Source organism: Stegostoma tigrinum, chromosome 24, assembly GCF_030684315.1.
Source record: "Stegostoma tigrinum isolate sSteTig4 chromosome 24, sSteTig4.hap1, whole genome shotgun sequence".
Taxonomy (NCBI): Eukaryota; Metazoa; Chordata; class Chondrichthyes; order Orectolobiformes; family Stegostomatidae; genus Stegostoma; species Stegostoma tigrinum.
Window position 1 is genome coordinate 15459644 of NC_081377.1, and position 12797 is coordinate 15472440.

The window sequence follows — 12797 nt, forward strand, 5'->3', positions numbered from 1 at the left end:
GGTGAATGATAAATGTAAACTTGTGGTAATCTGCAGTATTTTTCTGTATTTCAATGTTGTATGTTTTGCTTTTTCTACGCACACAAAGAGAATGCTATGCCCAGTCCTTTGCATAACATTAATGGGATCAGATGCACACCTTAGTATCAAAATTGACTTTATTAATATTATCTGTCTTGGGAACACCTCAGCCATAGCAATAGGTTTAATGCAGCCACTGCCTCAACAGCAAGAAAAGGCCAGTCGATAATTCTCTTTCATTTTCAAACACGGCTTTTGACCAGACAGGAGGCCTCACGATTTACCATTCTGTTCTTAATTAGATTTCTTTTAGAGATTTGATAGTTTGGAATTCTGAATAGCTTTATCACTCCTATTCATGTTTACTTCAAAGCCACAATGCATATTCTGAAAATTCAGAACCAAGAATTTTGAAGAATCTCTTGGCAGGTATAAAAGTTTAATCAAACAGAGAAAAATGTCACTATGTCCCATCAATTGTCCCTGATTCTAAACTTCTGAACAGTACCTCTTGCTGCCCCCATTTACTGTTTGATCATCCTCACTGACAGTTTGCTCCCAGCTAGTGGTTGACAGTTTGTTCTAATTCATATTGGACTGTGTGCTGTTTTCCACAGTAGATTATTAACATTCACCAGGAAACCATGTCTAACCTGACTAAAGCTCACTTCATATAAAATATTTAAAGCTGATACAGGGAGTAAACTGTAGCCAGGAATGGGTTTGAGTCTTAGCTCCAAAAAGAAGGAAAAACAAAATAGAGAACAGTATGATTTTAACTACTTGTTGGCGATATTTCTTCTCTTGTATTCTTCTGCTTTTTAACTATGTGAGTGCAGGCATACCACTTTAAGTTCACTTTTCAGGTGCCTCAATTACATGTAAATAGCCTGTCATCTCCTTTGAAACATTTCTTGCTTGTATTTTCTGGTTTGAACCTCGATTCTTCACTTTGTGCATGTTCAGTGATTAAACTGAGAACTGAATTTGCGTTGTTCCATTCATTCACCTACAGCAGTGCCCCGGACAAGTGCCACACAGTGTAGCTCGATACCTGAACCAAGGTATGGCAGAAGAATTGGAAATGACTTTGCTGTAGGTGCTATTATCCGCTTTGAATGCAATCCAGGTTACGCCCTCCAAGGTTCCAAGAACATAGAATGCCTAGCTGTGCCTGACGCCTTGGCACAGTGGAATGATTCTGCACCAAGTTGTTCAGGTAAGTGAGCCAAACCTTTAAAATTCTTAAGCCTCTCTTCAGGGACTAAACTTGACAGAAGTGTGCCCAGGCCAACCAATGGAATTCCCATTGACTTGTGCAAAATTGTCACAAAGTGATATTCGTTGATTATTAATTTACGAATTTTATTCCAGTGACTAAAGGCCCAAATATTTCAGAGGAAGGAGAATGTCGAAAGCCTGGCTTGGTAGGTGAACCCTGCTGAGTTGCCATTGCAGGAGCGATATGCCTGTTCCTGAAAAAAAGAAAACAGCTGACTCTGTCCTGCCTGTATCTGAGATGTAATTGTTGATTTTGGATTAGAATAGGCTGAGTTTCTGTTGCAGTTTCACCTTGGAGCAATTCTTAAAAAGTTTACTTGAGTATTCAGCCAATTCTCCAATTTGTGTCAGACCTGCATCCATTGTCTATTCAAGAGTAAGACTGTTACTCCGCTCATCGCACAGTGAGACAATTCATTGAGAAAATAAGCTGTGTAGGTCAAGAAGGGCCCAGTGCCTCGACTGAATTAGCCAAGCCCAGGGACATGAGCAGCACTGGTGCTACAACCCCTCTGTCTGCCTGCTGTTTTCACTCTCTTTCTCTTTACTCTCCACCAATCCACTCACACTTTTCTTTCATACCTTTCAAAGCCTGTCATTAGCATAAATACCATTCTTCTCCAGCTGCTATCAGTTCTGATGAAAGGTCAGTGTAAGGCTGAAGCAATCACTGCAATCTTCAGCCAGAAGTGCCTAGTGGATGATCTATCTCCATCTCCCCAGTTGTCCCCAGCATCACGGATGCCATTCGAAGCCAATTCAATTCACTCCAAATGATGAAAAAAAATTAGTTAGAGGCATTGCATACTGCAAGGAAAGTGCTAACCAGCCAGTGGCACACATATTCCATGAGTGAATGTGGGAAAACAAAGCCCCAAGTTCACTGTTCCCAGTAAATCATAACAGGTCACAACCAAGGTTGGCTGATAAAATCAGACGCAAAATGATTTCTGGCTGGATTTCTCAGGACATGCCAGTTATTCTGATTCGAGGCTGCTTTCAGCTGGTTTCGGCTAGTGTTTTCTTTTGGGACCTGGTCAGAGGTGTGCATGAGTCTCCTGTTCTCAGTTTGTTTCCTCCCTATGCACCTGACTTTCAAAGCACATTCCCAAACTAACTCTCACTCTTATTACAACAGGACTAGTCACGATGACTATTCGTCGAGTTGACAGCACATCAGTTGTTATAATTCATCTTTAGCATTTATTAATTGTTTGAATTTCCATATGCTGAAATGTTTCTGCCAGATGTTGAGAAACTCCCAAAATATTTACTTTGTGATTGGTCAGTCAGTATCAGGCTCCAGAGAAATGTAAATCTGTTTCCATTTAAAGAAACTGGATTACCTCCTTCACTTCTAATTCACATCCTCCTTCAGAAAATGGCTTTATTTATAATTGAAGTACATTAACTGTTAATTTTCATGAGAAGAATAAAAGCAATTGTTGAATAAGTTTCTTTAATCTAGTAAGTATAAAGAATCCAAGAGAAATGTCAAGAAGGAACAGTGAGAATTAATCAAGCCTGTGTTGTGATTGGAGATTTTGTTTTACACGCTCCTTCATTCATGCCTGGTTGATTTCTCCTTCTTTTGAGGCATACTGGCTATTCCATTGAGAAATGATGTTCATTGTAATCAGGTATCCTCCATTCTGACTGTAAGCGGATGGTCAGTGATGAGGTCTTTGAGTTACGCTGAAATATTTTGATCATTGCTGAAGTGATTTCCTGACTTGAATGATAATTTAATACCATTTAATACTTCTAAATTTACCTTTAATTAGTGCTCCTGCTTTGCCATCCAGGCTTATAGGTTGCAGAAGAGTTTTTTTTAGTGAGTGTTGTGATCTAAATGTGTGCTGCAAAAAAAACTCATTAATAACAATCAAAAAATACACTAGAAAGGGAGAAAAAAATCATCACTGTGGGAATAGTTACTTAGGGATAATTGTATAAATGTTTCAAACAACCAAATGGCCAATTCAATGAATAGCTTCCTACATACACTGAGAAGGCCAAGCTCGTGATTTCAATCCTAGCCGGCCATTTCTCTCTGTAACCTAAGGCTTGTATTAGTTGCACTTTTCTCAACTCGAATTTGTACCCACTTCATCTGTGGTAAGCATATTGACTTACCAGTTAAGAATGACTAGTTTAAGTGTGATTGCAAATTGCACCAATTTGAATAATGTGCACTTGTTGCATAATCTTGGAGGCTCAGTCAGGTTCATAGAGAATGGAAACAGCAGTCAGAACTCCAGTTTTAAAATTGCCAACTAACCACTTCAATCCTCTGCCCTCCCTGTTCTTAGCATGGAATCTTAATTCTTTATTTCTCCATTTTGTATGAAGTCACCAGGAATCTGGCATTCACTAAAAGCAATGTGAAGCTGATCTTACTACTTTTCTTTCCATTGGCAGTAGCTTGTTTTATTCTCACTTTAATCTTGGTGATGCAACGAGGAACCTTGCAGCCCCAGATGTACCAAATAATGATGTGTTCTGTGCTCCTCATTGTATAGTAAGCAATGATTTTGATATCCGAAGACCAGAGAGACTTTTGCTTCACCGCTTTATAAAATTTGAATTTTATCCATTTTAGGAGCATTTCAGGAGAATGTTGGCCTTTGTTTACAGACTGAGATTCCCAAATGATCAGAAAAGTTCAATTGAAATAGTGTAATGTATGTGCAGCATCGAACATGTACTGCTTTTGACAAACATTAGTCAGTTGCAAATTTATTAGTTTTCTCATGTGTCGATAGCAACTGAAGAAGCTACTTCTTTTTTAATGACTACTGCTTTCCTACGATGTTTGAGTTAAGTGGAAAGATTAATTTCAGGAATGTGTAATTTGTGCACTGTCTCTAGCTCATGAACTTTAACCTGATCAGAAGCCACACCAAAGGATAGAACCCAGAAACCAGCAAGTTGCAAATAACAGAACCTGACTGATCTCTGCTGAGAGAGCGCTTCGGTATCTCCTCAAAGACACCATTCTGAATTTCTTAGCTCTGAATTACTATGTTCTTTACAAAAAAAAATGACTGTGGGCGGCTTCAACTGCTAGCGCAAAAAATTCTGCAAATAGAAAGAACATCACTGTGACCCTACAGTTGCAATTAAATTGAGAAGCCAGATTGCAGTAATATTGCATCTAATTTGTTTGTGAATTTTTAATGTTATTTTTGTTGGTGAATTGGTTTCTTGAACCACTGCAATCCTTGGTCTATAGAGCTACCGGTTAGGAAGGGAGTTCTAGGCCTCAATCCAGCCTCCTGAAGTAATATTGATATAGTTCCATGTCTTAAATAATGTGGCTCAGTGAAGAATTTGCAGGTGGTAATATCCCCTGCATCATTTGCCCTCGACCTTCCAGTTCTTTGCAGTCACTGGTCTGGAAGTGCTATTGAAGGAGGCATGAGTTTGAGTTTGCTTATGATATATTTTTGTCACATACTGAGGTACGGTGAAAAGCATTGTCTTGTGTGCTATACAGACAGACCAGACCATACAAACTGTGTCAGGTTAACAGAACAGAGCGCAGAATACAGTGTTACAGCTGCAGAGAAGGTGCAGAGAGAGATGAACATTATCATTTGAAAGGTCCATTCAAACGTCTGATAATTGTGGGGAAGAAGCTGTTCTTGAATCTGTTTATATGTTTATTCAACTTTTTATGTCTTCCGCCCGAGGGAAGAGGATGGAAGAGAATATAACTGGGGTGGAATGGGTCTTTGACTATGTTAGTTGCTTTCCCAATGCAGTGGAAAGTTTAGATGTAATCAATGGATGGGAGGCTGGTTTGTCTGATTGACTGGTCTGTGTTCATGACTGTCTGTCGTTTCTTGCAGTCTTGAACAGAGAAGTTGTCATACCACGCTGTGATGCATCCAGATGAGATGCTTTCCATGGTGCATCAATAAAAATTAGTCAGAGTCCTTGTTGATATACCAAATTTCCTTCGCCTCTTAAGGAAGTAAAGGCATTGTTGTCCTTTCTTGATCATCATGGTGATGTGAGTGGACCAGAACAGAATGTTGGTGATCGTCACTCCCAGCAACTTGATGCTCTCGACTTTCTCCACCTCGGCTCCATTGATACAGAAAGGGGCGTGCCATGCACTCTGCTTCCTGAAGTCAATGACCAGCTCCTTCATTTTGCTGACGCTGATGGAAAGATAGTTGTCTGTACACCATGCCGCTAAGCACTCAATCTCTTTCCTGTATTCTGTTTCATCATTGTTTCAGATCTGATCTACAATGGTAGTGTCGTCAATAAACTTGTAAATGGAGTTCAGGCAGAATTTGGCCACACAGTCATCAATGTATAAGGAGTATAGTAGGGGGCTGAGTATGTATCCTTGTGGGGCACTGGTGCGGAGGATTATGGTGGAGGAGATGTTGTCCATCATGATGGGTTGCTGTCGCCCATCTTGTACATACACTCACATCTGTCATTGTGTATTGGTGGTAGAAGGAACCTGTGGACTGTCACAATTCAAGAAAAATGGTTCACCATCACCTTATCAAAGGCATTGCAAGCTGACAAATACAATTGTGGCCTTAATAGCATTGTTTATGTCCAAATATTAAAAAAAAAGCAATATTTGGCTTCATAAGAAGTGTCAGAATGAAATAAAGTGTCTGACGGTCACCCATGTTAAAGCGGTGGGGTGAAAGGGTATATATTGACTTTGTTTTCTTACTTTTTTTGTTCATTTGTACAAGTTGCATTTTATTACGAGACATTTGGATCTCTGATTCCATGAGCTGTACAGCATTTTTAGGAATATCTACTTGTTCACGAATTTATGACAAATCACAGAGAGTCCAGCTGTGTACAAAGACATTAATCTCTTTCAACAAGGTTCATATATTATTCTTATTCAGTCTTAATGAAGCCAGTTTATTATTTTCTTTTCAGTACCTTGTGGAGGAAATCTCACTGAACGAAAAGGCACAATTCTATCACCGGGCTTCCCCGATCCTTATCAGAACAGCCTGAACTGTTTATGGAGAATCACCGTCCCTGAAGGAGCTGGCATACAGGTATGGTATTCAAAGATAGTAAGAACTGCCGACGCTAGAGTCTGAGGTATTTATATTCATATTTGCGCAAAAGGCAAATGACAACTAATTTCACATGTGCCATTGAGAATTTGCCCACTGTTTAAAAACATGTAAGTTATCATCATCAGAGGACTGATATGAAATCTACTGCTAAATTTTCGCACAATATTATGAAGTACCTACAATGTAGAGATGGACCATTCAACCCACCAGGTTGATGCCTGTGTTTAGGCTCCATATGACACACTACCCACCTTTCTTCACCACAACACTGTCAATATTCTAAGATAGTAAGAACTGCCGATACTGGAGTCAGAGATAACACAGCGTAGAGCTAGATGAACGCAGCAGGCCAGGCAGCATTAGAGGAGCAGGAAAGCTGAGGTTTTGGGGCCGGACCCTTCTTCAGAAAAAAAATGTCAATATTCCCTCCTGTTTCTTTCTCTGCTTTTCTGTTGTTTTTTCTTGCTTGCCCTAGAAAATATCTATTTTATTTGACTCAACTAATCTCAGTGGTAGCAATTGTCACATTCCACTCACTCTTGGGGTAAAAATGTTTCTCCTGAATAGTCTGTGGAATTTATTGGTGATTATTGTATATTTACAGCCTATGAACAGAAACAAAATACTCAGCTGGGCAGACAACATCCGTGGAGGGAGAAACAAAGTTAGCATTTTAAGTCAACGTGTTTTTGACAAAACCCGAAGTTAAAAGTGCAACAATTATAAGCATGTATAGGGGCAAGGGAATGAAGGACAGAGGGAAAAGGAAGGTCTAAAATCGGGTGGAGGCCAGGGAAATTTCTTGCTGTTATCACAAACTTGAATACAGGCTTCCCCAGTTCACAAACAGGTTCCATGATGCGGTCTGTTTGTAAGTCAATTTGTATGTAAAAGTTGGAACACAATGCAGATCAATATAAAGCAGCCATTTCTAAGCACAGAAATTGTTCATATGTCAGGTCTTTAAAATATCATCCCGAAGAGATCACGTTCGCAAGTATGAGCTTTTGTCAGTTGGACATGCATAAATTGGGAACACCGTGTATGTTATTAAACACTGAAACAAAACAGAAATTGCTGGAAAAGCTCAGCAGGTCTGGCAGCATCTCGGAAGGAAAAGACAGAGTTAACATTTCGGGTCCAGTGACCCGTCCTCAGAATTTGTGTATGTTATTAACTTGCTTACAATTTTCACCTCGCCCTCACTTTCATATTGTCAATCTCTAACCCTTCCCTTTACGTCCTCAAACTGTCTTCCTTTTTGTATGTATGATACGGAATGCAATTCACTGAAGCCCCAAAATATCCAGTACTTTCTGCTTTTATTTCAGATTTCCATTGTATTTAATATTTTGCTAATCTGTTATACTTATGGCCCCTTGTTTTGACTGAAGCTGTTATTGAAAATAACTCTCAAATGTTTTCATAGTATAAAATATCTTTATCACATCGTTGCTCAGTTTTTTTGTTCTGAGAATGGAGCTCCAGCTTGTTCAATCTTTTCTGAAAGGAGTCATCTTAGTTCTGCTATCATTGGATTTTTCTGCTCCTGCTGTCATTCCTCTGAAGTACTGAGCTGTTTATTGTACTCAAAATGTACAATGAAGTTTCTACACAAGTCTTGCATCAATTCTCTGTTTTACTGTCCGACCCAATCTAAAATTTACCCCCAGTGGTTTGTTTGCTCTATTGTTGACTTCATTAATTTCATCGTTCCCTTTTTAGGATTTGTTTCTGTACCCCCGAATTACTCTTCCTTTACCCCAATTAAACATTTAATTTCCAAAAATTATGTGACTCTTCTTCCTATAAAAATTAATTGTCTCAAAATCCCAGAATTAGAGACTTCTCAGTCATGTCAGAGTTTTCCTCTACTAACTACAATTTGATGTAATTTGCAAACTTTGAAATTGTATTTCTGATTCCTGAATCCAGAATGTTTACAAAATGGTGAATAGACGTGATCCCAATATGAATTCTTACTGAGAGCAAAACTGTTTGCCAATCTGAGTAACGACCACAAAAAAACACTTTTTCTGCTTTGTACCCACCTTGTCAATTCTGCCATTTACTCCAGTCTGCACTAGTTTTGACCTCAGTTGTGAGCCTTCTGTGTGGTAACTGATCACAGTCTTTTTAAGAGTCCAAATATATTTTACTGCTACATTGCCCCGGCAAGCCTTTCAGTTATGTCTTCAAGGAATTCAATACGGTTGGTCAAATATGGCCTTCTCTTTTGACATCTTTACATAATTTTCAATATCTAAATGCTTTTTGATTATATTTTTTACTAAGTATTCTATTGTCTTGCCCCATCCCGAATATTAAGCTAATTAATCTATAGTTTCCTGGACTTGTTCTTTGTCAATTTTTGTACCTCCAAGTCTCATTCATTATCCATCAGTGCCCTGGCACTATTCCCTTTTCTGATGACAGTATATATATGCAATTGAAAACTAACCTTTGAACACCCATTTTAATAGGAATGAAGAAAAGCATGAGATGGGAAAGCAATTTATAGTTATATTTTTATTTGGATATACATTTAGTATCCCATCCAGTTGACTATTTTTACTGCACACAAGCCTTATCGATAAATTGTCCAATTATTGCAACAGATTTCCAGTCATCAACCTTATCACATAATCTTGATACAACGTCAATTACTGCTCAAAGTTCAGCTCATCTTAACATTGAGAATTGAGTTTGTATTAACAAGATTTGGCTGTTCTGGTAACAGAGTTTACAGGAGCCCTCATTTATTAAAATAATGCTAATTATTTCCATTTAATGTTGAACTTTAAAATTAAATGCTTTTTTAAGCTTTTCACTGATTTTCCTGCTTCATTTATTACCAGTATTCTGAATATATGTATGTTATAAAGTTTCTCTATGCCTACATCTTCAACATATTGTTATTACAGAGAGGACTTGAAATAATTCAGGAGTTCACTGTTGGCTATGGTTTGCTCAGGCTATATTAAATGACTGAATAGGCTTTGGGAGGTAAATGTGACAAATTTAGGTCTACAGCTGATGTTGTCCCGAGTTCACTATTAAACTGCTTCCCTGAAAATATAATGCAATTTCTGACCAAGTTGGTGATTTCAGAAATGAAAGCAAAAGTTGCTGGAAAAACTCACCAAGTTTGGCAGCTTTGTGGAGAGAAATCAGAATTAATGCCACTGTTTAGAAGAAGGGTCACTGGTCTGCCAAATCTGCCGATTGATTTCAGCAATTTCTGTTTTTATTTCTGAATTCCAATAACCACAGTTCTTTCGGTTTTGTTTTTGTTTGGTGATTTCAGATTGCCCAGTTTGAAATTATTCTTTATAATTCAGGAATATCCATATCAATGCTGTAAAATTTCACAGATAATTCCAAATATTACGTGCAACAATCCGGGGGCAGGACCATTTATTTGTCCATTCGTTAATGAGGGTCCTTTAATTCACAGATCCAAAAGTCTTCACATTCAATGACAGCACTCCTTGCACAGTGATATTTACACATGTGGTTGGATTTCATTGGGTTGCCTCGTTCATGCTGCCCACCCCAAGTGCCCAAGACCCTGCCCAAACCCTGAGCAAATAAGTTCAACAATTTAATATCCATACTCTTTGAAAATGGAATCTATAAAGTACAATCTCAAATAAACAGAAAAAGCTCATTTTAAATGGCCATTGTATTACTTAGTGATAGGAAATGTGAGGCAACATGAAATAAAGATTGCTGAAATCCAATAATGTAAAAATAAAAATGCAGTGTGTATTATAGGAAGTTACTTGATGTTTTGTGTGAGCATGTGATGCCAACGCATGGCTGGTAGTTGGCTGCCTCTGTCCTCCTTTACCTCTGGGTTCTAGAGAGCCTGTTTTGTTCACAGTGATTGAGGCACACCACTAGGTAGATTAATGAGAAGAAGCTCCAGTCTTGAACCAGGTGAGGTTTATTGTATGATAACATTCAGATACAGGTTACACAGGTGAGATCGACTTGGTTAATAAGACAGTTATGAGATCTGGGATAACACCTCCTTGAGACCCTAAGATGTTTAGCAGTGCCTCCATACTGAAGCTCGATAATGCTGTGAATGTTTCCGGTAGGGATTCTCAGATTTGCTATTCACTAGTGTAACAGAATGTGTTTCAGTCGTGTTTCCTCTTCTTTACAACAGCGTCCTGAAGCAACTCCTGGTAAAATTCTGTTGGAATTCCTGATGCTCCAAAACTTTACCCCTGTGCCTGCTAATCATGTCTGAGCTCTAACAACAAGTACTGATGTGGTGTTCAACATCCAATGCATCGGATGTCAATCCAGCATTGTCCTTTCCTGGCATCAGTTCTTTTTTAGCAAATGTTATTCATTCACAGTAAGGGTGCAAATGTTGATGATGTCTTGCACGACCACCTTAGTCTACCCCCTTCCCCCATCATTCCAATATTTGTCTATTTCAGCTAGGAGATAGTGGTTACTTTTTGTACTTTCAGTCTTCAGAGCATGAGAGCACAGAATGCAGCCCCAAACAGGAGGTTGGGCCTAAAACTTTCCATTCTGCATGGCACCTCAAGGAAAGCTAACAAAATTATGTATTGCCACACACATTGCCCCACATAAATCTCTAGAGATCTGGCACTTCTGTTTGCCATCTCATTGTCAATGTGGGCATTATTGGAGACTGTGTTTCTGGGTTAAGTGAATTGACCTGCAGCTTCCTGTTGTGACCACGGTTTATAACCCCTGAGTACCTAAGGGCATGTCAAACTTTAATCCCTACATTTTTTTTAAGACAGCCAAAGTGGTTGTAGATGTAAATTCAGTGGCTTTCTTGAGCGAGAGACCTTGGAATGTCACACCTGAGAAGGTGCCATGGAAACTTTGATGGCAGGGGCTTCAAAGAGAGAAAGTGGAGTATAAACTGAACTGTATGTTCCTGGGCATTATCTCAGAGCATGAACACAATTTTTAAAAGAAACAGCAGTTTGGGGAAGAGTTATTGTTTGGGTTTTCCCCTTTCAAGAATACACATGGTCATTGTTTAAAAGTGAGCTTCAACCCTGGTCTGAACTGTATTAGTGACCTGATGTCCTAATGCATGGACTTGTAAGTTCTAACATTCATAGCTCTGAGAATGCCCAATGAACATCCTTGACAGGCAGGTAAGGAAAGAAAGGGCAAAGACATTCTCTGATCCTAAGTGCCAAAAGCCAATGAGCCATCAAGCCAGTCAAAGGAAATGGATAGAAGAATTTCCATGAACCAGGGGTCCCTACATCAACTGCTTGATCTCGACATTCCACTATCTATTCTTCAATAACAATTCAGAAACTGACCAGTGTATTTTTGTTTTACTTATTTATTATTTCTACCAAGGGACATTCCACCTGGGAACTCCAAGTCAAATTTGACAACGTTTAGATGTCAGGCACTCTGCCTGGCAAATTCCCCATTCACCGCTGATTGATGAGGCTAATGAGTGATCATTAATTGTTGATTTGAGGGTCTCAAGGCAGGATGGTTGTCCAAGAGCTTTCTCACATTGAACGTAATTGGTGCAGGCATGGGAAACCAGCATCTTCTCCAGCACAGTACCTTTCTGCTTGAATAAATTCCCCACTCCTGCCTCCAGACTCACTTGGGGGCAACATTTAATCTAATGGGGAGTTACTGGACCCAAACATTAACTCTGCTTTTTTCCCACAGATGCTGCCAGGCCTGCTGAATTTCACCAGCAATTTCTGTTTTTTTTTATGATTAGTTTCCACTGCTTGCCTCTGGATATTAGGCCGCAGATGTTCGAGCTATTAAAGGGTGATGACTATGTGGAAACCTGCAGCTTTGATCTCTAACTTATGAATTCATGTGTCAGAACAGTGACCACCCTTATCACAAACGATGTTCTAAAATGCCTGAGTGCTTGACACAGGAAACATCAGTTACACCTCAAACGGGACGAAATGTGAGATGGATTGGGATGAGAGATGAACAAACACAATTTTGAGGTCAGGGCTTTCTAGGAAATTTTGTGAAACAGGGATGTAGTAAGGGATGGATTTAGAAGAAAGATTATAGAGGTAATGGCTTAAAGATGAGGCACAGGCTACAGGAAATGAACAGTATTAGTTATGTTATGAGTTTCACTTACAGAGACTCACAGGATTGATGTCTGTTCTGTAATTAGATTTCTCCATGTGGTTGTCTGTTGAACTCTGGTTAAGTAATAATAACCAAACAGAGTTTCTATTCATTCAGTTCCTATTAGCCATTTATTATTTAATAGTTATGATTGTGGAGATTAATTGAGTGTAAATGTCATAGATCTGCTTTCCACAAATTACATTAAAACATATATAAAGAATCAGTCTGTTAAATCTACAGCAGAGCCCAAAAAGACACACAGTGCAGAACTTTATAGGTTGT

The 12797-nt window shown here is 38.9% G+C and overlaps 1 protein-coding gene across 1 annotated transcript in view; it reads left to right on the top strand.

Moving 5' to 3' along the window:
- The window catches only part of csmd2 (CUB and Sushi multiple domains 2), a 1700996-nt gene that overhangs the window by 1429140 nt on the left and 259059 nt on the right, over window positions 1-12797 (top strand). The window contains exons 34-35 of the mRNA XM_048558072.2: window positions 1037-1240; window positions 6229-6353. Of these exons, the coding sequence (XP_048414029.2) occupies window positions 1037-1240; window positions 6229-6353 (329 nt within the window). The remainder of the gene's footprint in view (window positions 1-1036; window positions 1241-6228; window positions 6354-12797) is intronic.